The 25,944-nt window shown below is 42.7% G+C and overlaps 2 protein-coding genes and 1 long non-coding RNA gene across 9 annotated transcripts in view; 1 reads left to right on the top strand and 2 right to left on the bottom strand.

The window, feature by feature from the left end:
• The first annotated feature begins 5,808 nt into the window (after positions 1-5,808).
• HMGB2 (high mobility group box 2) lies at positions 5,809-9,942 on the top strand. Of its 3 annotated transcripts, none has more exons than XM_081209137.1 (5): positions 5,809-5,960; positions 6,414-6,597; positions 7,891-8,033; positions 8,166-8,340; positions 8,834-9,942. In XM_081209137.1, the coding sequence occupies exons 2-5, from the start codon at positions 6,448-6,450 to the stop codon at positions 8,999-9,001; spliced, it is 636 nt and encodes a 211-aa protein (XP_081065263.1). In that variant the 5' UTR covers positions 5,809-5,960; positions 6,414-6,447; the 3' UTR covers positions 9,002-9,942. The 3 variants fall into 3 exon arrangements, with proteins under 3 accessions (XP_081065263.1, XP_081065262.1, XP_081065264.1); XM_081209136.1 differs by having other exon boundaries at positions 5,810-5,985; XM_081209138.1 differs by having other exon boundaries at positions 5,866-5,883.
• LOC308595213 lies at positions 9,299-11,734 on the bottom strand. The gene is made up of 2 exons (XR_014011924.1): positions 10,476-11,734; positions 9,299-10,224 (listed from the first exon to the last, which is right to left on the bottom strand). It is a non-coding gene; the product is annotated as an uncharacterized lncRNA (long non-coding RNA).
• Positions 11,735-13,031: 1,297 nt separating this feature from the next.
• Positions 13,032-25,944, bottom strand: part of GALNT7 (polypeptide N-acetylgalactosaminyltransferase 7) — a 45,009-nt gene continuing 32,096 nt past the window's right edge. For 4 of the 5 annotated variants that reach the window (XM_081208879.1, XM_081208880.1, XM_081208882.1 and 1 more), the window contains 6 exons: positions 24,746-24,863; positions 22,969-23,091; positions 22,154-22,372; positions 20,944-21,042; positions 17,370-17,498; positions 13,032-15,796 (listed from right to left, as the gene is read on the bottom strand). In XM_081208879.1, the coding sequence (XP_081065005.1) occupies positions 15,659-15,796; positions 17,370-17,498; positions 20,944-21,042; positions 22,154-22,372; positions 22,969-23,091; positions 24,746-24,863 (826 nt within the window). In that variant the 3' untranslated portion in view covers positions 13,032-15,658. The remainder of the gene's footprint in view (positions 15,797-17,369; positions 17,499-20,943; positions 21,043-22,153; positions 22,373-22,968; positions 23,092-24,745; positions 24,864-25,944) is intronic. The other variant, XR_014011738.1, reaches the window with a different exon arrangement.

Here is a 25,944-nt window from a genome sequence, read left to right on the forward strand (position 1 = left end):
CGAAGGCACTGGATATGCTTAAGACTGGCCTTCTCAGCACCTGAGCTCCTCATTCTTTCTCTGAATCTGAAGCACAGATGGCCAGGCAATGTAATGACTACAGCTATGCCAAGTTAGTTTTGTGGCCTGGCTGTAGGTTGGAAGCAGTCTGGCAGCAGTGTCAACCTACCTCTCCTCCAAGCCAAGCAAAGGGAGAGAGGCATGTGCCCAGCAGGGGAGCAATGGCAACTCAGTAAGAATTTGAAGGATGGGTGTAGACTGCCCAAGTTACATCCATAGCATCTGGTTGCAACACAAGCAACCCATGTTGGAGGTATACAGTAGGGCCTTTTAGAATTGGCACAAATGTTTCCCTGGAAACTCCAAACCAATGTCTGCATTGGATCTGAAAGTCAACAAGAGTCAGTATACATCCTGGAACACGTGCTTCCAAGAGTTTACTGTTGTCAGGAGGAATGCAAATATTTTCTTAACCAGCTGCTATATCTGAACAATTTTAAAGGGTTGTTAGTAATGCAATGTGCTGGTAGGAAAATAAAAACTTGCTGGATGTCACTCAAATGTTACTTTGCATTAGGAATACTAATTTTACAGACTAGACTTTTAAATCATGCATTTACCCATGCAAGAATTAAACTCACTGAGTGTTTGGGGTGGGGTGGTTAACTCTAAAAGTTGTAGCAATAAGGTTGGAAATACAAATAAAATTGAAAGTAGATTCCACTGAAGCAAATAAGTTTAGAAAGTCACATTTAGGATCAGAGTTCCAAACTGGAAGTTAAATTCAGAATCTCATTTCTTACCTCATTTCATGGCTATACTTTGTAAGTGCTAAAACCTCCATTCCTGGCTGAGATGAAGCCTAAGTATGTGTAACAGCATTTGCTTATGTTCATCCCTTGTTTATTTTGCTTTCCCTGTTTTCTACTCCAACCATCTGAAAGAGGAACATTCTTTAGCAACTTGTGCCCTGAAGCAGATCATTCTGTTACATGAAGATTAATTCTTCTATATTCACTTCCCATATAACTCTTCTTCCAAAAGCTACTGTGCCAAATGTTGGTTAGCACTTTCTGCTGCAAAAGACAGATTCTTTCTGAATAGTTTACTGTCTTATTGTTACTCTAATCTTTCAGTGACGGCTTCAACTCTGCAGGGAAGGAAACCACAATATAAAGGCAGAATGAAACTATTTCCCTTAAGAAACTATCTGGCTTAATCCCAGTGCCAGGATATAAAGGGCAAGCCTGTTTCTTTAATCACAGCTCCAGGGCTGCTGTTTTGAAGTACAGCAAAGTAGAATACTTCTAAAAAAGAAGATCTGATGGGACTTCAAAAAGTTTTCTTCACACATAGCCTTTAAATGCCTAGTGGAAAGGTCTATTAAATATTACTTTTAAAATTTACTAGTGAAGGACTTGAGGACCATAGGAAATTTGAATGCTTATACTAATAGATATTATATTTAAAAAAATCAAACTCATTTCATTATGTATCCTAGGCATGTTAAGACCCACTTGTGTTTAATTGGAGATATGCCAATTATATATATAAAGCATTGCAACCTTAGCATGTTTTTCTTTACGCCAGTGGCAAATACCTTGACAAAACCTATTTGGTTAATTTGATGTAGAGTATGTTAGTTTATTTCTTTGCAAAATACCCGTGCAGTGCATAATTATATCAATTTATATGAAAATGCATATGCTACCAAAAAAAATATGCCCTTTGATTTTTTTTTAAAGCAAGTACACTAGTATACTGGGGGGAGTTTAATTAATATGAAACACACACAACTTATATAATTATTTTTTTAAAATAATCCCTGAACGCCTCTTCTCCCTTCCCAGCTGCTTCTAGGAGAGGCTAATTGCTCAGCTGGACTTGATTGAGGGCGGGGGAGGCTGTACTTTATAATAAAGTGCAGGATACATACACATTTTGGATAACATCTGTGAACACAGATTAAACACCTGGCACTGGAAATGCAGTGAGTGCACAGTTAATGGGAGTGTGATCACAGAAGCTGAAAACAATAGTCAGAAACATGTGCTCCCCCTTGCCTCTTCCAAGCAGCCCACCAATCCTGGTTAACTTAAATGACAATACTCCAAAATACGGAATGCTCCTTTAAGGTCAGTTTTCTAACCAGAGTCTTAAATAACATACATGGTTTAAGATCTTAGTTAGTGAACTGATATTAAAGAACAATTTCCCATTTGGGAATGAACAACAATGCACGTTGTTTTAGCAGTTTTCAGTGAGTTGAGGAAGAGGCAGCACATGAAAATGCATGGGCCTAACCTAGAAACTTTAAAGGGTTGTGGTCTAAAAAGTTGTTGCTAGGAAGTGTTGCATTCGTGGATCATTTCCCACTCGGGGAACACAAATCATGGTTACTTGTTGAATTACCGTATTTTTCGCCCCATAGGACGCACTTTTCCCCCTCCAAAAATGAAGGGGAAATGTGTGTGCGTCTTATGGGGCGAATGCAGGCTTTCGCTGAAGCCTGGAGAGCGAGAGGCGTCAGTGCGCACCGACCCCTCTCGCTCTCCAGGCTTCAGGAAGCTATCCGCAAGCCTCGCGCGCCCGGCGGCTACTACTGCGCCAGCCCCGCGCCTGGGGGGGGGGGGATAATTTTTTTTCTTTATTTCCCTCCAAAAAAATCTAGGTGTGTCCTATGGGGCGGTGCATCCTATGGGGCGAAAAATATGGTAGTTTCCCTTGCTCCGCTGTCTCATATTCTATAAAAGAACATTAAGTGATTTAAAAATATGTCACGGTGGGGAATCCCCTTGAGACTTAATGTGTACACACCATACTTTAAAAGTACATTATTTCCCTCCTCAGGGAATTCTGTAGTTTACAAAGCTACAGTTCCCAGCAACCCTTAACAAACTACATTGCCCCAAATTATTTGAGGGAAAGGATGTGCTTTGAAGGTACAGTGGTACCTCGGGTTAAGTACTTAATTCGTTCTGGAGGTCCGTTCTTAACCTGAAGTACCACTTTAGCTAATGGGGCCTCCTGCTGCCACTGCGCCACCGGAGCACGATTTCTGTTCTCATCCTGAAGCAAAGTTCTTAACCCGAGGTAATATTTCTGGGTTAGCAGAGTCTGTAACCTGAAGCGTATGTAACCTGAGGTACCACTGTATAGTGTGTATGGAAAGAGGAGGATAGTAGCCATGTGATCATTGATCATTGAATTGTAGAGTTGGAAGGGACCCCCAGGGTCATCTAGTCCAACCCCCTGCAATGCAACATGGGGCTCAAACCCACAACCCTGAGATTAAGAGTCTCATGCTCTACCAACTGAGCCATGCTAGCACCTGTGTGAGGGTAAGACATAGTAGTAAAACCCTTTCTCACCTTATGCACCTTAGTAAGGCCTTTCTGTGCAACCAGCATCAATACAAGCCCCAGTCCTACCACAGTAGCATAGTTTGTTTTTGTATGTAATGGATGATAGAAATTGTCTGGTTGCTACCCCCTTTTAAAAGCCACTTAGATATGTACTGTACTCTAATAGATCAGCCATTAATATTTTAAACTACCAACTAACAGTTTTAAAAATGCTGCCTCCTCTCCTCCACCCCCTTCCAACCCAGGTACTGTGCCTTTAAGTGCTACCATAAATAAAAAATTAAGCAGGCTTGATTTCTGTGTTTCAGCAAAATCAGAACTTGTTGCAACATTAGTTGCTCTTCCTTACTGCTAGAATTTATAGTCTTATAACACAAGATTAACACAAGCAGTGAGGTTGTCTTAGGGGAGTAGCACATTATATCCATGATCATGGATTTCTTGAGGAATATATGCTATGTATGCTATACTCATTCCTTTGTTTGTGACTCACTTGAGCACAATCTAACCATTTTGTTTCTGGAGGGACCCAATACTGTACCAAATGAAAGCGGCACATTCACATTCTACACAGTTCGGAGGAGTTATTCCCTTAAGATCACCACACAGTAAATATGGGGAATTATATTGGAACCCGTAATCAAACACATACACTAGACTTTTTTTTTAATGCTTTATCAGGCATCTCATCAGAGGATGGGGAACGTGTAGTTGTGTTGTTATTACAGGTGCCTTTGGAGTATTCCCAGTGTTTTTGGATGCTGCCCCTTAGGACCATCAAATCAAACAGCAGATCAATATAACTAAATGTGATTCTTAAACATGATGGAAAAAAATACTGCACATACACCCAGAACATAAACCTACATTTTATCCATTCTGAAACGTAACAGAGGACTGGCAATATTTGATCTTTTCCATGTCCATTAAATAAATGAAAACTAACAAGTAGGTAAGTGTGCGTACCAAAGGCCTCTTCTTTATGTTTAAGGGAGTCTGTCAATCATGGGCACCTGTAGAAAATTTTCAAGGAGGAGGAGCAAAGTAAAACACTGAAAGGTGGGATTAGGGTATTCTGGGGCGGGGGTGCGGGGAAAGGTGCCTGTAGATTTTGCCTATTATCTCAGGCTCTACAATCAGTAGAAACTTAATCCTTTTAAATAATAATAGTAATGAATTCTGGCAATTATGGTTCAGTGGGGAAGGTACGTGCCTCCTCACCCCATACACAAGAACAGCCCTGAAAGTTACGACGAGGGGCTGTTCTGCTTTTGAGTTGTTCAAAAAACATATCCCCCCCCGCTTGCGGGCTAAAGAGGATCGATGAGGGACAGCCACCGCTGGCCAGACTATGGGACAACAGCCTTTTACAGTAAAGGACAGCTGGCTAAGCGACCATGAGGCAGACGGCGTGGAAGCAGCGAAGAGAAGCAGCAACAGGTGGCGACGGCAATGCGAAAACTTTCAAGTTGCCTCAAGCAAGTAAAGGAGGGAAGGCTCGGCAGGAACACGGGAAAGAAGCAAGGCGTGCACCCGTGTTATATCTGCTGTAGCAAGAATGGCGAAGAGGGGTGTGAGGTACTTCCTCAAAAGGCAGCAAATCATCTACACGGATGATTTGCAGCCGCTTCCTCACTCCAGCCAGAGCGAGGTTTGCAGAAGAGAAAAGTAATTTCTGAGTAAACATGCGATAGATAAAGGCGGCCGGCGAGCCTCGGCACGGTTACTTGGGCGTCCAAGGTCCCTCGAAGTCGGACTGAATGGACAACTGAGGACAAGACCTCTCTCCCCGCCCCCAACCCGCCCGCTTTTAAAGGGCAAATGTTGTGCAGCCCTCTCTTTAAAGCCAGAGGCTAGTGCAGCTTCCAACAGCTTTACATACAACAAGGAGCAAAGCACAAACTCATATACGCTCCCGCCCGAGCTGTTTTCCTTCCCTCTCAAACACAGTAAAACTGTTGCCACCCGCAGATGTTTCCCCCCTCCCCCCTATTTCTCTGGAGCTCTTCTTGTTTTTCTCACTTCTTTTCCCTTCCCCCTCCTCCTTTGTATTTTTAAACCACGCGATTTCACCTTCCTCGAACCAATAGCAACTCCTGGTTTATGCCTTGGCCAATGACAGGGGTTTCTGCGGGTTTTTCCCTCCAGCCCTACCAGCCCTCCAATCGGAGGCGCGCTCTTAATCCCACTCTCTCCACACTCCCTAACCGGTTTCAACGGGTATGAAGCGCAAGCAATCCCCTCCCCCCCGCCCTCTTTTCTTCCCGCCCCCTTTCTCGACCGAACACAGCGACTTCTGCTGGCGGCGTCGAATGAGCCCTCAGCCAATCGCCTGCTCCGAAAGGCGCGGGGGCGAGGCTTGACGAGGTTCAAACCAGCCGGGCAGCCAATCGGAGAGCTTAAGGGGCGGGCCCCGCCGCGAGCTTTGCGGGTAAAGTTGCTGTGGCGGGTAGGGCTGTGGAAAACAAGAGGCTATCAAGTGCGTTGGAAACGACCCATTCGACTGCGGCGAAGGAAGGTGATCTGTGCGTTTTCCTTGACCCCCCTCTCTCGACGTCGCCAACAGCCGCTGCTTCTCTTCCTCAGCTCCACCAGGCGAGGGGCTAAGTACCACAAACGTGTAATTTTTACCCCCACCCTTTCTTAGAAAAGCGGGGCTGGGGCGGCTTGAGCTCTGGGGCGCGGCTGAGAAACCGTGACTGGGCTGTTTGGGGCTGACGCGACCCGGGAGCCGTGGGGCAGGCTGAGGGGGCGAAGGCGTCGGGGTTTTTTCGGGCAGGAAAGAGTTTGTGCGAGGGGAGGAATGAATTTCTAGCCTCTCCGAGGCCCGTGAAGAAGCCTCGAAAGAGCGGTTGGTGGTGAGGCGCGGAGGAGGGGGGGGCGAAGTAGTTTGGGCGGGAAAGGGTCGCCACAGGCCATTGGGGGGGCCGCCAGGGGAGGAAGGCCCGGAATGCGAACCTCATTGTAAGCGACCGCTACCTCTTTTCCTCGTTGCTTACTCGTTAATTTTCCCTCCCTCTTTTTTTCCTCCCCCCCCAACCCACCCAGCTTTCCCCACCGATCAGGGACCGTTGCCGCAGCCATGGGCAAAGGCGACCCGAACAAGCCCCGGGGCAAGATGTCCTCGTACGCTTATTTCGTGCAAACGTGCCGCGAGGAGCATAAGAAGAAGCACCCGGACACTTCGGTCAACTTTTCCGACTTCTCCAAGAAATGCTCCGAGAAATGGCGGGTAAGCAAGAAGCGGCTCGGCCAGGCCCAGCTAGGGCCCGCCCGCCTCGCCTGGCGTTGCTCGGCTAGGCGCCGCCTCCCAGCAAGCTCCCCCTCCCCCTCCCAGCGGCGTTGGCGCGCGTTGCAGTTGCTCGCGCCCGCCCAAGGACTTAAAAGGCGGGAACGGAGCTGGAGTCGGGCCTGCCAGCGGGCCCGCCTGATAAACAGCTTCCCTTCCTCCTCCACCCCCTTGCCGAGCTCTTTTCGGCGGCCGCAGTTTCTAACAGTGCGAATTTGCAGGAGCGGCTGAGTTTTGTAAGCGGGGATGGAAGGAATAGAGCAAGTTCAAAGTTTACTAGGCTGTTAGCATGTTTTTAAAAAGGCATGGTGAAACCCCGCCCGTAAATTTGTAAGGAGAGTTCTTTGAAATCTTGCAACAATAAAGGCTGCTGTGCATTTTTAAGCTACTTCCAAACCGCGTTTGCCAAATTGTGTCTCCTACTCCCCACGTTAAAATGCTTCACTTTTCATTACAGTACATTACAGAAAACTATTGGATGTTCTGAGTATTTCCATAATACTCTTTGAACTCCTCAGCTCTTTGGGACAAACTTGCAGATTGCCAGGATATCTTACAAAAGCAAATTTGCTAAAGTTAAGCAGATTGAAAATGGCCACCTACTGGATGTATTAACGTTTGCACCTTCTTGCCCGTGCCTCCTTCACATTCTCATTAAACTACAATTAAAAGGAACTGGAATATGTTATGAGGAGGTTCACATACCAACTGTAGGTTTGGCAGTGTAGTTTTACTTAAGCCTTCCCCACTTTAAATTGGCAAGAAATATTAATAAATGTTAGATATGTGTATATTTGTTCCAGGCAGTTTCTGGAGTATTGGAAAAGGAATGTCTTCTGTATGGTCTGTGGGAGGAACAGAATATTATTTTGCCCATTCTTGGACTTGTAATAAATGCTTGTACTCATCGGTTGTATGAGAATTCTGTAAGTCCCAACTCATTCTTACAACCATTGTTTGGCAGGAATTCATTTTTTTCCTTTCTAGTGTCTGTAGCTAAACAAAAGGCTTTAAAGCAAATCTGGAAAAATAGGAAGTAGCATAGTGGAAAAAACAAATTGGCTTGTTTGGATATGGTGCCTGCCTTATCGTTGACTTCCAGTATATTGTTGCAGTTTTTCTTAACGTATATAATATGTGGAGATGTTGCTCTCTCTATTTAGTGGTTGGTTGTTGCCAAGGCCCCCAAACCTTAAATATATGTGGTTTTAACACCCATTTTCCCCCTCCCTACAGACAATGTCAGCAAAAGAAAAGGGCAAGTTTGAAGACATGGCAAAGGGTGACAAAGTTCGCTATGATAGGGAGATGAAAAGTTATATTCCTCCTAAAGGGGAGAAGAAGAAGAAGAAGGACCCCAACGCCCCCAAAAGACCACCGTAAGTTTATAAAAGATATGATTTTTTGGTCTGCATGTAAGTTAATTTCAAAATGAGTGGAACATTTCTGTCATCCCCTTAATCTGAAATCATGCCAAGTTGTCTGACACAGTGTCTTTGTTCATCCTGTAGATCTGCTTTCTTCCTGTTTTGTTCTGAGCATCGCCCAAAGATAAAAACCGACCACCCAGGTTTGTCTATTGGTGATACAGCAAAGAAACTAGGCGAAATGTGGTCTGAGCAAACAGCAAAAGACAAACAGCCCTTTGAGCAGAAGGCAGCAAAACTAAAGGAGAAGTATGAGAAGGTAATGTGTTCCTTTTAGTTTTCTGTTAATCATGTGCATTATGGTTTTACTATTTGGGACCATGAATTGCCAACTGAAAATTAGTGTTGATTATTTGGCAAAAGTTAATGTTGGTACAGTAATGACCTAGAAAATAGCCTGAGGGTATAGTTTCTACTGGTGAGTCTAAATGGTACTGGCCCTGAGAACACTACTAGAAGACCACCTAAAGAACAGCTCTCTTGGTGGAAAACTATGCAAAAGTAACTGGTTTCAGTAAAAAGCAAAAGTCTTCCAGTAGCATCGCTTGCTGTTTTTAAGGTTCATAGTCTTACATTATATGTTGTTGTTAAGGGACATGGCAGCAAGGATGATTGCCATGGGGAGAGTAATAGATGCTGTGAACATGTTTTGAAAGTGTCGGGAAGCAATCCAAAGAACAAATGGGAAGAAATCCCAATTTATCTTTCTGAAGATGTGCTTTTTCAAACTAAATTTTGCATTGCTGTTGCAGGATGTTGCAGCATATCGTGCCAAGGGGAAGGGTGATGCAGGAAAGAAAGGTCCAGGTAGGCCAGCAGGCTCCAAGAAGAAAGTAGAACCTGAAGAAGATGATGACGAGGAAGAAGACGAAGAAGAGGAGGAAGATGAGGAGGAGGAGGAAGATGAAGATGAAGAGTGAAGTTATAAAGCTGCTGTAAAGATTTTGTGCTCAAAAGTCAATGATTTTGCTAAGAATGTGAAGTCGAGTGCAGCTCATTGTTAGCTTCAGTATAAAAACTGTACAGAATTGTGTATAGGTAATGTGATTGTAGGGAGACCTGTATTCTAATGTAAGTAGTAGCTGAATGCCACTACTGTTAGATTTTTAAAAGCTGATATTGTCAAATGTTCAGGCATATTTAATGGTTCTTTGGATTCAGTGACAGCTTGATTTTGAGCAGAGTTAAAAAAAATGGTAGTAAAATTGGTAGTCAACCTTGTCTTGCATACTATTGCATTGTATTACTTTTTTAACAATTTTGTAATAAAATGATGTACATTATTCTTGTGACTATACTGTAGTGTTAATTTGCTTAAACAGTTGGAAATTATAGTATATGCCTGTGGTAACGTCATGAAGGGTAAGGTAACCTTAAAGCAGCCTTCTCTCAATTGGTACACTCAAAAATATTTGAGCTGCAACTCATTTTCCTTGACAGTTTACTCTTTCTGGATTTAAGGACATTTGTCCAGAATATTAATAAGGCATGAGGTTGGAGAAGGCTGACTTAGAGAAGCCATGTTAGACTTATTTCATGTTGCAACTTTTGAGACTGGAGTAATTACAAGCAACTTTCACATAAAGCAGAAGTGGGCAACCTGTGGCCCTTCATATGTTGAACAGCAATTCCCTTCCCTGACTCTGCTGATGGTAGTTATTCAGGAACATGTGGAGGGCCAGAGGTTCCCCGCTCCCAGTTGTACAGCATTGCAAATGTTCCTCTGCATAACTAGGACTGTGTATCACATGCCTCTTAAAGTGGTACTCTGAAGTGGGGCTTGTAGTATGAAAAATCTTGTGTAAGATCAGACCTAAAAAGTCTGTAGGAGAAAATTAAAATGTCAAATTTGGCCACATTAGAGATGAGTTGATTTATTGTGCAACAATGGCATGATACAGCCATGGGTTGGTTTTGGATGTTGCTTGATTTGAGGTTAGTGTGGCACATGTAGAAGGTAAGGAATAGCCACTTAACTCCCTAAGGTTCTCCCTTAATGCTAGCCCCCATTAAGGCTGTAGTATGAAGTGCACGTTTTTGAAAATGTGCTTTAAATATGCTGCACTGAGTTCTGTGTTGGCGGCTTCCCATTTTAAGTTACAAATATTGCTTGTGTGTCAGGTCCATAGTTGTACAGTGGTGCCTCGCAAGACGAAAATAATCCGTTCAGCGAGTCTTTTCGTCTTGCGATGTTTTTCATCTTGCGAAACACGGTCCGTCGCAACTGCGCCTCTTCAAGCGGCTTTAAGAAAACGCAATACGTTTTCGTCTTGCGAAGCAAGCCCATAGGGAAATTTGTCTAGCGAAGCAATGCAAAACCGAAAAACCCTTTCGTCTAGCGAGTTTTTCGTCTTGGAGGCATTTGTCTTGCGGGGCACCACTGTATAAGGAAACACTTAATTCTATAAATCAGATACATGGCCTTTCTTTTGACAAAGTTGTCCAGAAATACTGTATTGCATGATTAGTCTTCCAAAAATTATTTTTTTACCAGAAGCTTTTGGGGGATGTTGGAGATTAAAACTGGCTCATTGTAGCTAGGGGACTCCTCAATATAGTGCAGTACAGGAGCCATTGCTGCATTCTTGCTTGTAGACAAGCTTTCATAGGTAGTGGTGTAAAGATGATTCTAGACTAGGATTGGGGAACTTCAGGCCTGGGATTTAAATGGCCTCCAGATTCCAAGTCATGCTGCTTCGTTATCTGCTCCGTGCCCTCCTTGAGTGCTTCTGCATGACTGGAATCGAGTCAGTGAACAGAGATACTGAACTGCAGTAATACTTAGTTTGCTTGGAGACACTTATGACTGGGAAGTATCGTAGTTTCTGTACAAAACTCACTTTCCTCCAGCCAAACATGCAGGTTGCCTACAAAAGGGATGGAACACAGTTGAAAAGGTTTCCTGTCCCTGTGCAAGACTAGTTGGCACTGATGTTTACATCAGATCTTTTAAATGAAAGATGTAACTATTTGGCTGATTTATTGCCTTCAAGACTGCTACATTAATACATTTCCATAGCTTGCTAATGATGCAAAGCTACTGGTTCGTGTCTTGGAAACTTTCCTAGTTTTAACTTAAAAATATTGTTTTGTAGTAGCTAGATCTTTTATTCTGTAGGTCCTCAATACAGAGCCTGGGCTGACACAGAAAATCCTACTTTTAACCCTCGTTACTGCATTGACACAGTAGATACAAAGCATCAATTAAAGGTTCTGGCAGTGAATAGTGCTGGCAATATTATCTCTAGGCCTTGGGTCATGCTACTGGTATGGCTGTTTTACATGCCACTTCAATGGTTTCAGAATAGCTATGCCATAGCATTTAAGTGATCTTCAGCATGCACTCTTACATAAGATCTGCTCTGTGCACAAAGCTGTATGAGGTGGTAAGATTGAATTTGAGATTATAGGTGAAGGTGTGCCATACTTCGATGCTTTATTGAAAGTTCAGAACAAAAGAACTAGTTTCCTGCTCTGCTAGCTACTACTTGTTGAGAGTGATGTGTCAACTAGAGCACTCAAAAATGTGACCCCCACATACAATTTAAATCAGTCATTCTACTGCAGGATTTTACAACTTGCATCAAATCTTGTGCACAGCATAGCTGCTCAAGGGTATCTGATCTGACCTGCTGGACTTGCAGTGTTACTGTGTCTTCATACCTTAAATTTTGGAAGAGTGCATCCTAAAAGTTGGCAAGTTGCCTCATGACACTGGAATAAGTATTGGTTGCTACAGCAATATAAGCATCGGTTGGCCTAAAATACTCTGCTTCTAGACTTGTTTACACACTCAAAATATGGAAACTAAGAAAAATCAGTTTTTAAAAGAAGGAAAGCAACATTTGCATGGCGTATCTTCCTTGAACTCTGCTAGGAACAAATTTTCCTTTTATACTGATCTTCAGAAAAGATGAATCTGGAAGCGGAATCCTCAAGGCTTTAACACTTTCCTAAAACTGCCATAAAGGCGGAAAAGGTAAAGGTAAAGAACCCCTGGATGGTTAAGTCCAGTCAAAGGTGACTGGGGTGCGGTGCTCATCTTGCTTTTCAGGTTGAAGGAGCCGGCATTTATCCACAGACAGCTTTCTGGGTCATGTGCCCAACTTGACTAAATCACTGCTGGCACGCGGAGGACTGAGGAGTGCCAGAGCACATGGAAACACTGTCAACCTTCCCGCAGTAGCAGTACCTATTTATCTACTTGAACTGGTATGCTTTTGAACTGCTAGGTTGGCAGAAGAATGGCATCGTAAACCTTGCCATATCACTTAAGAGAAATGCTATATGCTTTTGTAGGTGAACATCATTGCAGCATCCTTTTTTCCAGGAATTTCCTCATGCAGCTAACTACTTGAGCCTATAAGGTGGACCAATATGCGGTATTTATTATCTATTGCCTACAAGATAAGCAGAGCAATCCTAACCCCTGATCTGTAGTAGCATAAGGGGTTAGAAAGTGGCAGTAGTATCTCACTGCCTAATTCTGTTGAGCTCATCTGGGCTTTGAGGCCACCACTGCACCTATCAAGGACGGGTGGGTAGAAGCTACTAACAATGGTATTCCCACCAGTGGAAAGCCCTGGAATGGGGCATTTTGTGTATGGAATTGGACCATTCAAGGATCCACTGGATGCTAATCTGATTCAGGTAGGGCCTATCAGGACTGCTCTGCTGAAGCTGGCACACAGGAGCCTACCTTTTTTATTACTTCCCAACCTGCCACACTAAGTACAAGAAGCAGACCTGCAGGTGCTGCTGTGGTTCTGGCTCTGTTTAGTCTCACTGCTATTCTAGCTGAGAGTAAGGATTGCTTACTTATGTTAGGGAACAAGCAAGAAAAATGAAAGGATTCTATTTAACAATTACGTATGCACTACATACGTACACTCTAAAGGCGTTTTGATTCAATAGGAACGTGATTAGAAAAAGAAGTTTTTGGTGCAAATATATAATAAACCCACAAGTTAAAATTTATTTTCTTCACCTAAAAAACAAGCAACCCAGAATTAAGATATACACAAGATACCCAAGTTTCATCCCTATTAAAACTTTTGAAGATTTATACAGTCTTTACAGAAACATACAGTGTATCAAAATCTGCATAAATCAAATTTATAAAATGTGTAGAAATGCATAGTGATCAACTTACAAAGCAAGGATATGGAATCTACTTTTCAAAAAGCAGGTTACAGTAGGAAAAGTCATTAGGAGTAACAGTTTATGTTTTGTAAGATTTGGAGTTTAAAAATACAGATCCATATTCACATACAGTATTGGATTTTAATGTAATTGCACACAATACCCATTTGATACACACACGCGCCTGCACAATCGATGTGCCATCTTTCATTTATGCATAGTAATGTGATTAAATTAACCTCTGTCCAACAAAGAAAATGAAAATCTGTTTTCATACATACAAACAATAAAATGTACCCACACCCTTATTATCCTTTTTATTTCTTCCTCCATTTTCTAATTTAATTATTCACACCTTTCAGAGGAGGCCCAAAAGATCAACACCAAAGAAATAATTAAAGATTCCAAACTATATGTAGCAGGCCTTTATTAAGGCCAGAATTTTGGGTTTACTAAATGTTGTAACAGAACACTAAGCTATACCTAAACTAAAATTTGGCCTTGTAACTGAAGCATCTCCATTGCTCACTTTTAGGAGTTGCTTGAGTGAAGATCAAGGAGTTAATACTATGGGAATTTAATCAAATCATCGAGTTTAATTTTGAGCTAAAAATCCTGCAGAGTCACATGCATATGAACCTAGCTGATTTCAGTAGAATTCAGGTGTGCCTAACTGTACAGCAGGGGCCAGAAACTAATACCAAACCTCTTAGTATCTCTGCATTTGAATTGGATTAAATATTGAAGCAGGTATCATTTATTATCTCCCCCCTCCCCCGCCATGTTTAGGGTAATATTCAGCACAAATGTTTTAAGAAACTTTCCCTTAGTTTTTATCTTTTCAGTATCTTTATTTTCCATTTTCTGTTCATGCCATGGCGTCATTATATAATTTGTAGTCATAACACAATCCTGAAGTTTAAACACTCTAATTCTTTGGAGGAAGAAAGAGAGCCTTTGAATTCACCTTCAATTCCCATTTGCTCATTTCTAATCTATATACGTATGGATCTTTAGCTAGTTGACAATATCCCTTTACATGCCGAGTGCTTGTAAAATAATTTGATTTCTTTTTTTTAATCCAGTTCTTCTGCGATTCCCATTTATCACAAGGAAAGTGAATTGGATCAATTTTACTGTTCTACATTGTGCAGATGTACACATATTTCAATTTTGACATATACAGAAGTTTCGTAAGGCATGATACAGCAGGGAAGTTAGTGCTTGAATTTTTTTTAGTTGCAATTTGGAGTGCTCACTTCCACTGAATGCATCACTTAGTGCTAAATTTCAGTTTCAGCTATATACTGTAACACAGAAGATGTAAGCTACTTCAATGCTATTTTACACAAGTGGCTCATGGATTTAAGTGCTACTAAGTATATACTAACTACAACCTTCTTTCCAAAGGTTCCAGTGAAGCTTTAGCATCACTATTTCAGGTTCCTCTCACAGTATCCCTGTTATGACTTGTGTCTCAATTTGTTGCCCTTAACCATATGAAATAAGGAGTGTTATTGTAAATTTGGCAATATCTTAAACCACAAGAGCTTTACCAACTCATCCCTATTTTAAAAAAGGAGACACTTTGACTAACTTGTTCTATGATGATTTTTCTTCTTGTGAACTACAGAGGAAAAATTAAAGAGGCACTAAATACATTGAAAATCCACCTTTCAAAAAAGCAGCATGACTGTGAAAGAAGGCCACCCTGGCTAAAAAACCTGTGGCAGTGCTTGGTAAGATGTAAAATCAAAACAACGTACAACAGGTTGATAATCACCACGTTATAGCAAAGTCTGGTTACTCCAACCTTTTTCAAGTGTGAGTGTTTAAAAAAATAAAAACTGCCTGCAGACCCCTGAGTGTAATCCCAAAGAAGACAACAACATGCTTGGATCCAATTCCCCTGCCTGTGCGCAAGTGGATGGCACTTATGCACACATGGGAAGCTGCCAATTCGCAGCCCTTTATGCCACTCAAAAAGCCATTCCAGAAGTTCCTCCAGCCATCAGGAGGGGCTTTTGGGGTGGAGGCTGTCACCAGAAGATGGTGCAGAAAAGCACCCTTTGCATGACTGCAAACAACTTCCCACTACAGATCCAAGTTGGTGCTTTTAGCTTTGCTCCTAGTAAAAGAGAAACAAAGTCAAAAGCACATTCAGTTATTAACTAACGCACCATAAAACAAAAACATCCTAAAAACGAAACAAAAAAGAGAGAGATGTAAACATCTATTAAAGTTTAAGGTAAGAGCAGTTTTTGTAAACATCAACTGCAAGTTGATAAATCTATCACTGTCCATCTACGTCCTTCATCTAGATCAAGAGGTTCCAGGCTCGCAGCTGTACGAAGTTAATAGTTGCAGCAGTTTTCAGGCTATCTTCAGTCCTATATGAATTCAACTTGTCATAGGTAGGTCTGGGCTTATTTTGTCTACACATTAAGGATATTGTTCATTTCCCATTTTTGTGTCGCTTTATTTGAGTCGCACTCTGAAATAAACACTTGGTGTAGAACCTCTGTACGGTCCAAACATTTTCCTGAAGGGATATGGGTAAATCTATGTAGATTCTGCAAAACAAGAAGCAAGCAAAAAGCTGTTACTTCCCAAGAACAATCTGCCAAGTCCTACTGAAACTACCGTTCTTATCAGTTGCTATATGGTTTGCCTTGAAAATGATTAATACATTTTATTTATTTATATATGAACAAAGTTACTTACCAGATACCCTAATCATCTAATGTGTTGATATCTGCATTATCTGAAACCCTTTATATAAAGGGTTTCAGATATTGCAGATATCAACTCATTAGATTAGGGTATCTGTGGTAACCTTGCTCATATATAACTAAGGGTTTAAATTTCTGAGCAGGGGGAGTGAGGGGGAGAGAGGGAGGGACACAACAGTTTCTGAAGCCACAGTGTCTGGGATAGGTCACCGCAATCAACTGCTCAAAAGGCATGGGCTGGTGATCTCTCCCATCCCCTCAGATTCCACATAATTCGACCACAGAGCCTAGGGCTTGCCAATTAGAAGGTCGGCAGTTTGAATCCCCGTGATGGGGTGAGCTCCCGTTGTTCGGTCCCTGCTTCTGCCCACCTAGCAGTTTGAAAGAACAAAGTGCGAGTAGATAAATAGGTACGCTCCAGCAGGAAGGTAAACGGCATTTCTGTGCACTGCTCTGGTTTGCCAGAAGTGTCTTAGTCATGCTGGCCACATGACCCGCATGTACGCTGTACGCCGGCTCCCTCGGCCAGTAAAGTGAGATGAGTGCCGCAACCCCAGAGTTGTCCGCGACTGGACCTAATGGTCAGGGGTCCCTTTACCTCTTATTAGATGTTACGAAATGTGTTTACAAAGGGAAGGTGGTGGTGGTGGGGAGAGAACATGAACATTCTCTTTTCCTGGTCACCTTTCCCCTATGTGCTGTAGGCCATCAGTTACTCCAATATTCTTTCCTGTACCCTTCTTTGCTCCCCTGCCCCAGTCATGTCTCAGACAATATATCAACCACTCTTACCTAATATCATTTTAACACCCCCTCTGTATTCCAGTTTAGCAATTTTTCTTCTTCTTGTGCCCCTTCGCTCTCCCCCTGACCAGACCCTATTGACATGCTTTCCCTTATCCCCATCCTTCTATATGTTAAGGCTCAAGTCTCTCTGGAAATTATATTCATAGCTGAGATAGTGTGAATCTTGACTCCCAACCTGAGGTGAGGGTGGAAGAGCTGTTTTCATTCAGCTGGGAAGGAAATCCACCTGATCGTGCTCAGAGAGATTCTGTTCATTAATTGCTAGAGGTCAATTAAGTTCTGTATATACTCCCTGGCTAGTCTATCCCAATGTATTTGTTTTCTGGTAGAAGAGAAGATGAGAAAGTGCCAACAAAGAGGTAAGATATATTATCTCATCTGTGCACTTAAGTTTCCATCTTTTGTGTTCTCCAATATGGCTCCTATGTTTACAATAAAATAAACTTTGCACTGTTGCTTGAGCTGGATACTTTTGAAAGAAAAACTTTGCCAGATATCCCCAAATCTTATTTCTCCATCATTGAAAGCAACAAAAGTAATTATAAGATTCTTCAGTACACAGATCGCTCACAAGAGAAGATGAAAATTCATATCACTGATTAGATACCTTGAAGTACTGCCACTCCTTGTATTCATTTAGATTGCAGTGTGTAATCATAACTTTGGTGCCATCAGGTCCTTTACTCAAGCACTGGTCATACTGCATGAGCTGGTTGGCTTCATTAATTCTGAACAACTAATAGGAAAAAATATAACATTAAAAACCACTATATATTTTATACCAGTAACTGCTGAAATGCTAAAGTAATAACTGACATGTTAAAAATGATACTGCTCAGAAGCAATATTACAATTATTCAATATACTTGTCTTTTGCTTTTTAGAAGTATACTGAAGGCAAGAGACTTTTACAGACAAGCACAGTACATTGTCTGCTCAGAAGTAAGCCCCAGCATGACCTAAGGATACACAAGGTCCATCACAATGCTCTGTCATGTGGTCATGCTTATCAGTGATTGAGGTATTGCTTACATCTGCAGGTAAGTGGGTCCAATATTGCTTTCTTGATTTGGAAACAGTAAGCTGTGCAACTGGAAGGAGCTAAAATTTGCTGAGCACCAATAATAGTAACATTTTATCTGTATTTAACAAAACTAATATATGGCATGCTTTGGTCCATGGGGTCACGAAGAGTCGGACACGACTAAACAACAACAACAACAACATTTCCCTTGATTGTAATAAAGCCTCTTAGCGGTTTACAATACGTTTTGGATTGGTCAGACAACATGAACTGTGAGCAAATGTTAGGGTCAAAAGGGGAAAATGGCATTGTTCATCAGAAGCCAGCTCACATGTCTTCTGATTTAAACATCAGCATTCCAAACACTGGCCTTCAATACCAGCAATGAGTTGAATGAATCACAGAAGTCAGGGCTACTGGTCTGAATCCCAACAGCACTCATCAGCTATGGTATGAAGTGATGGTAGAAGGAGAAGAAAGGAGTTGTATGTTGCTGAAACTCCCATCATGAAAGGCAGACTATGGGGATGTATTCATGCTTAGCTGATAGGAGGCTTCTATGAGTTGGAAAGGGGAGGAAGCAATTTTCAGCAATTCTCTCTTCCCAAAGCAGCACCCTGCTAAATTGGCTCCAGAGAGTTGGAGGTCTCTCTGGAGCAGATTTAGAGAAGTCATAAGGAGGCTGCAGGGGGAAATGCTGAAAAAATGCTTCCATTCTCATTCTGCCAATGGAAACTTTTCACTGCTAGCTGGGTGACACTGATTGGAAATACAGTTACGCTAGACACTCATATTTGTATACCCCTTGGGGATTTTAACATATTAAGCTGTCTAGAAATGCTTTTAAATAAAATGAATAAATGTTATGAATATAGATTTGGACTTCCCCTAGCACCGTATTTTGCGCCCCATAAGACGCTCCGGCCCATAAGACGCACCTAGTTTTTTGGGGGGGAAATAAAGAAAATTTTTTTATTTCCACCCCCAGGTGCGGGGCTGGAAGAACCAGGTCGGGGAACAGTGGGAAGGCACGCTCTGCCTCCCCGCTGTCCCCCAAGCTTGTGGGGCTGGCGATGGGGAGAAGTGCATCAGTCCCGGGAGGGCAGGCAGCTCTGCGCCGCCATCCAGAGCGGGGCGGGACTTAGCGCCCCGCTCGGGATGGCGGCGCAGACCTGCCTGCAGTCCCGGCAGGGCAGGCAGCTCTGCGCCGCCATCCAGAGCGGGCGGGACTTAGCGCCCCGCTCCGGATGGTGGCGCAGACCTGCCTGCCGTCCCGGCAGGGCAGGCAGCTCTGCGCCGCCATCCAGAGCGGGCGGGACTTAGCGCCCCGCTCGGGATGGCGGCGCAGACCTGCCTGCAGTCCCGGCAGGGCAGGCAGCTCTGCGCCGCCATCCAGAGCGGGCGGGACTTAGCGCCCCGCTCCGGATGGTGGCGCAGACCTGCCTGCCGTCCCGGGACGGCAGGCAGCTCTGTGCCGCCATCCCGAGCGGGGCGGGACTTGGCGCCCCGCTCGGGATGGCGGCGCAGACCTGCCTGCAGTCCCGGCAGGGCAGGCAGCTCTGCGCCGCCATCCAGAGCGGGCGGGACTTAGCGCCCCGCTCGGGATGGCGGCGCAGACCTGCCTGCAGTCCCGGGACGGCAGGCAGCTCTGTGCCGCCATCCAGAGCGGGGCGGGACCGCAGGCAGCTCTGCTCGGCCACCGGGAGTGGGGCGGAGCTTCTCCCCCGGCTCCCGGTGGCCGGGCAGAGCTGCGCTGGTCCCAGGACCGCAGGCAGCTCTGCACGGCCACCGGCAGCGGGGCGGAGCTTAGCGCCCCGCTCCGGATGGCAGCGCAGAGGTGCGCTGGTCCCAGGACCGCAGGCAGCTCTGCGCGGCCACTGGGAGCGGGGCGGAGCTTAGCGCCCCGCTCCGGATGGCAGCGCAGAGCTGCGCTGGTCCCAGGACCGCAGGCAGCTCTGCGCGGCCACCGGGAGCGGGGCGGAGCCGGTCTCCCGAGGGTTGCGCAGAGCTTCCTGAAGCCTGGAGAGCGAGAGGGGTCGGTGCGCACTGACCCCCCTCGCTCTCCAGGCTTCAGCGAAAGCCTGCATTCGCCCCATAAGACGCAGGCACATTTCCCCTTCATTTTTGGAGGGGGAAAAGTGCGTCTTATGGGGCGAAAAATACGGTATGTGTTTTTAGGTTTTTATATATTGTTTTATCCTAAAATTTATAGTAATCATAGTCACTTTATTTGTATACCACTTTTTTTGGGTAAACATTGCACTCAGAGTAGTTTAGAACAACACACATATATACCCAAAATATAACAACTTGGATTAGATCCATGAACAGAAAGGTTCCTTTTCCTTCCATCTACAGAAAGCTTTTGATCCATTTGGTGGAGGGGAGGAGGCAGAATTTTTTGGTGATTCTCCTTTCTCCCTAAAGCTGCCCCAAATTGCTCCATAGGAGCCCCTAATCCCCCAAGCAGATTTTCAGAAGGTACAAGGGGCTGCAGAGGAAACATAGAAATAAGCACAAATAGTATCTAAATTTGAGCCATCAACAATGCTTTTGTGATCCACAACAGTTCCCTATGTAAAACAATTAAAAATAATGGTTATTATTTAATTTATATCCTGTCCTTCCTCTCTAAGGAACCCAGGGTGGTTCAGTAATATGATTTATAATTTTATTGTGATAATGCAGTAGTGGCCTTCACACACATGACAGCTCCCAGTGCGCTCTCTCTCGCTCTGTGTGTGTGTGTGTAAAGTTGTGCTTCAACTAATTTAGTACTGTTTACAGCGATGGAAGAAGAAGGAGAAGAAGAAGAGGAGGAGGAGTTGGAGTTTGGATTTGATATCCCGCTTTACCACTACCCTAAGGAGTCTCAAAGCGGCTCACAATCTCCTTTCCCTTCCTCCCCCACAACAAACACTCTGTGAGGTGAGTGGGGCTGAGAGACTTCAAAGAAGTGTGGCTGGCCCAAGGTCACCCAGAAGCTGCATGTGGAGGAGCGGGGAAGCGAACCCGGTTCACCAGGTTATGAGTCTATCGCTCTTAACCACTACACCACACTGGCTCACACACTGGCTCACTGGAAAATCCACAGGCAAAAAGTTTAATCTTTTGGCATTCCTCGTAATTCCAAAGATCTTGCTTTGAGACTACTTACTTGATTTCCTCCCATTCTGTGACATGGTCCAAGTTCCACAAAGCCCCCATTGGAATGCCCCATGCTGTCTATGCAGTAAGCAGATTCAAAGCCTCTGATCTGAAACACATGTATAATTAATATTGTAGCTAAACATTTCAAAATAAAATTAGGAAGCTAATAACTTGCTTATGAAAAAAGTATTATGTAGTTGTACAGAGATTTCTGAAATGACACACACAGCTCACCGAAGACCTCAACATAATGTGCTGGAGTCAGAATACTGATAACTATTAGAAGGAAAAAAATCCACTATACCAATGGATGTCATGGGCACCCTTTTGGTATACTATACAAAAAGGTACAGCAGAACTGGAGCTTGGGGTACATAGCCTTCCTATAAGTAAATATAGTTAGCAAGGAGAGTTCAGTGGATTGTATTCCACATAAAGCTAAATCTTTCAGTTGTCTCTGCAAGGTGTTTTCCTTGTATGGCGGTACCTCTCCCCCCACTGCACATTCCCTAACATTGTTACGGGAGTTTCACCCAATCTTTGGAGCAGATTTGGGTATGGTGCAGTGTGCGCACCGGGCGGGGGGCAGAAAATCAGCAGCGCTAGAAGCTTGCACACATGCCAGAGCAAGGAAGATGAGTTCTCCCTGCTCTGCTGAATGAGGAGATAACGAATCTTTCAAGTGAGTCAGTAGCAGATTAGCACACAGGAAGTTACGACACTGAGAAAAATAATCAAGTAGGAGCTGGATTCTTCTTTCTTTTTCCATCTTCATGCTAGCAACTTAAATAGTGTCACTTTTTTTTGCATTCTTGCAAGTTTTTATCTTCTCTGTGTCCACTGTTCACATTTAACCCAGTCAACTTCGAGTTAAATGTACATATGTACTAATATTTTTTTTTGCCAATTCCTATATTGAAATCTGGACTGATTTCACATCAACTTATTGTTTTGTTCATAAGCCCTGGGACTCTTAAGTAATTCATGCAGATCTAAACTAAACAGTTTTAGAATTTGAATGTGCTGGTTCCTTCCCTGAATATTGCCACAAAGAGATTCCTATCCCCCTTGTTTTTCCAGCACACACTAGTCCTTCCTATAATTAATTCTGGACTGGAAGAACAAGGGCAATAGGACTCTTTGTGGCTGCTGTAGCTCAGGACACCTGAAATGATGACTTGTATCAAGGAATGGATCTGCAAAAACACTGTACTTACCTCTCCCCACTCCAGATTTTTAGGTGGTAAAGGATAGTGAGAAGTTATATCATAAGCTATTTCTTCCATAAACCACTTAAAACTTTTGCACTTGTGATCTTCACGAAATTTCTTCAGGTCAGATATATCACCGTATGCTAGTGCTTTTGTCTCAGGACGACTAGCATAGAAGTAATCTTTGTATTCATCCCACCAGACCTCCACAACTCGGACGTAGTTCTGTGGGAAAAAATATACCGAATTCATTTTACAATAACCCAAACAAGAGTTTACCAGAGCATGGGTAATTGTGGCTAGGCTTTCTCTTTATCACTTTATGTGCGCACACACTTCATTTGTGGGTAAATCTTTTGATAACACACTGTAGTTTCATTTCCCAGAACGTTAAAGCAAAATTCTTATACAGCATTCATATTTATATCAACTTTAATCGAACAAAATGCTGGTATTACGTGTGTGCTTTTCTATATTTAAAAAATAAAGACACTTTCAGGAATACAGGTATAATTTAAAAGCTCCCAAATTTAGTAATAAAATAAAATGTTGCTTGCTTTGGTTAGGAGGTGAAGAACACTAAGCAGCCCTCAACATGGTTATCCAGTTATGAAACCATGGGATTAGTGAGTGGCTCTACAGATACACAAATGCGCGCACACACACACAACTAACTTAGGTGTGTGTTTTTTAAAATCAAATTACATGTTTTCATTCCGTTAGAATAAAACTCATCATCTAGGGAAGAGAAAAAGGTATAGATTTGAATGTGTCTAAGATTTTTAATTTAGCAATCAAATGCTAAAGACATAAAACTTCACCTTTAAAGTAGGAGATGATCCAACATATGCTGGAGGTGGATTCCCTTGCCATCCCTGGAGACGATAAATGTGTCCAACACGAGAACAAGGCACAAACAGAAGCCTCCCTCCACATTGCCAAATCTGCAGGTTTTTATATGTTGAAAGAGATGAGAACGGGAGAATTACACATTCACAAATTTCAAAATCTCATAAAACACTTGTAAACATTAAATTATAGTACTAGCTATTATTATTTTTCAAAGCTTTCAGCATCATTGCAAGATGTCAATAACCACCACCACCGTCCTTTAGTATTAGGAGCCCTTACATATCATTCGAAAGAAAAAATGTCAAATAATTAGTGCACACCACTGAAAATTGCCTAATTTCTTAACTGGATTGCATTCAATTTAGAAGTTATATCCACAGATAATATTAGGAACAAATTTCATTTAATATTACATGTCATTTTAGGGTGCCCATTAAGTTTTAAATCGAAATATTAAATAACTCACTTCAACACCTTGAGCAATTTTAACCACTTTTTTAGAATTTGCTGGTGGTATTTGTAAATCCCTTAAACTGCAGTAAGCTCAGCTATCGTTTGTATGATTTCAAACCTTCTTTCTCTATTAGGAGGCATTAAACAAAACATTTTGCTTTGCTGCTTCCCAGCAGGTGAACTGCTTTCTGGGAGGGAGAAGTGAGATGGCAGGGAGGTTGGCCAATCTCCCTGCCACCTGGCCCCTCTCCCTTCCAGTAAACAACAACGACCCGTCTACCAAGAAGCTAGTGGTAGCTGCTCTACCCCACCCAGTAAGCCACATCTGGGGCACAGGTCTAAGATTTCCAATATATTTCTTAAGATCTTCCTTCTATGCATGTTTGCTCAGAAGCAGGTCCTACTATGTACAGTGGTGCTTAGTCCCTAGGAATTGTGTTATAGTATCAATGTCATTTCAACAAAGCTGAAATGTAGCATGTCCAAACCTGAAGCTCTCTCATCTACCGTATTTTTTTTGCTCTATAAGACTCACTTTTTCCCTCCTAAAAAGTAAGGGGAAATGTGTGTGCGTCTTATGGAGCGAATTCAGGCTGCGCAGCTATCCCATAAGCCAGAACAGCAAGAGGGATTGCTGCTTTCACTGCGCAGCGATCCCTCTTGCTGTTCTGGCTTCTGGGATTCAGAATATTTTTTTTCTTGTTTTCCTCCTCCAAAAACTAGGTGCGTCTTATGGTCTGGTGCATCTTATAGAGCGAAAAATACGGGTAATCTTCAGAGGCTATCCATGCTACAAAATAATTCAACCCAATTTTGCTCTAGACTCAGAATTACAAGCAAAACTGGGCTACATGAAAAAGGTGCCAGTGACTAAAACCTACACCCTTATTGATCTATAAAATCAGGTCTCAGACTTTACTTTAGCAACCACTAAGTCAACAGATAATGTGCCAAAATGTGAGGCAGATGTGTCCTCTAGTAATTTTGAGTCTCTGGTTCAGAGGAGGCAAGAATTTGGCATCATTATGGCCTTGCTGATAAAGGTACATCTGAGAATGAAGAGCCCCACAGAAAACAAGGTGTAGGCCCAACAGTTTCAAAAGCAATAAACATAATAAATGCAGTAAGGCATAGTTGTCTGTATGGCACTAATCAGGAGTTGGCTGATGGAAAACAAGGAAAGTATTGCTGTCCCTGGGCCAAACAAAAATAAACTTGTAAGAACTGAGCTGACTGATGGTCACATATTTACTTGAAATATGATAGTTATCAACTCTTGGTATGGTTGCCTACCTTGTAAGATATTTCAAAGTTTTCACCACCCCAGATTTGTAGACCTGGATCATAGAGACCCAGCTCAAAAAAGAAATCACGTTCGATGGCAAATAATCCACCAGCCATTGCAGGTGACCTAGGAACGAGAAGAGGAACTAACAGTTTGTATGCCATGGACCAGAAGGAATCCCTTTTATATGTAGGAATCAACTGACAATTGTTTTTGATAGGTAGAAATTATAAAGCTTTAATGGTGTTCAATAAAAAGTTTATAGCAATTGTTTGAACTCCAAAGTTCAGATAACAGGCTAAACCGTTTTGGAATCCAAGGTACCAGGTAAGGTACAGACTAAATGTTGGTATGATTTAGTCCCAACACTTGTTGTTTTTAATGTATAAGCAGTCACAGAGGCTGTGATCCAGAATGGGGGGGGGGGGGAACTGGGCTGGAGGCTTGCTTTCTCCATGACCTGCTTGCCTTTAAATGTCATAAAACAGTCATAAAAACACTCCTAGTCTTTTTGCAGTTGTAGAGAAATGGTTCATAATATGCCAAGAATTTGTGTCAAGTTCAGAACAGCTGAAAGGTCAAAACCAAACCAAATGGACATTATCAGAACTGTAAGCAGTTAACCAATGTCTCAGAACAAAGTGTTAAGATGCTGGGCTATATTTTCTTTCAGTATAAACAAAATTCAATTCATTATTAAAAATATTTAGATTAACCCATACCCATGTATGCTATAAAACAGAGGAAAGATGGGATACAAATATGAACAATGACAATTTTTCTTTATGTACCATTTTAGGTCTTTAAAACATTCAGCATGTTCTTGTTCAGTTGGCCATTATCAACCAAACCCATTTTTTCTCTCTACAATCATAAGGACTAGAGATTATGTTCTTAAAAAGTGGTATTGGAGGTTTCTAGGTTTCTCTCCAGATGCCAATGTGAAAACCTGCATAACATGCATTAACCAGTGTCAATATTCTAATAAAAATATGAAAATGTAAATATAATGTAAGTATAAATGTACAGTGATGAATTTCTGTTGTGCTCTTAACTTTAAATTATTTGATTCCTCCTCCTTCCTAGAACTGTTTTATTAACGGTGTATAAATGCAAAAAATATGCTCATTTCTGTGAGAGGACCTACAACTTTTTATGTCCGGGAGCAAAAATTTGTGCGTGTCGTCCAAAGCTTCATAATTTCTTG

This window comes from Podarcis bocagei (genome assembly GCF_964188305.1).
Source record: "Podarcis bocagei genome assembly, chromosome: 9".
Lineage (NCBI taxonomy): Eukaryota > Metazoa > Chordata > Lepidosauria > Squamata > Lacertidae > Podarcis > Podarcis bocagei.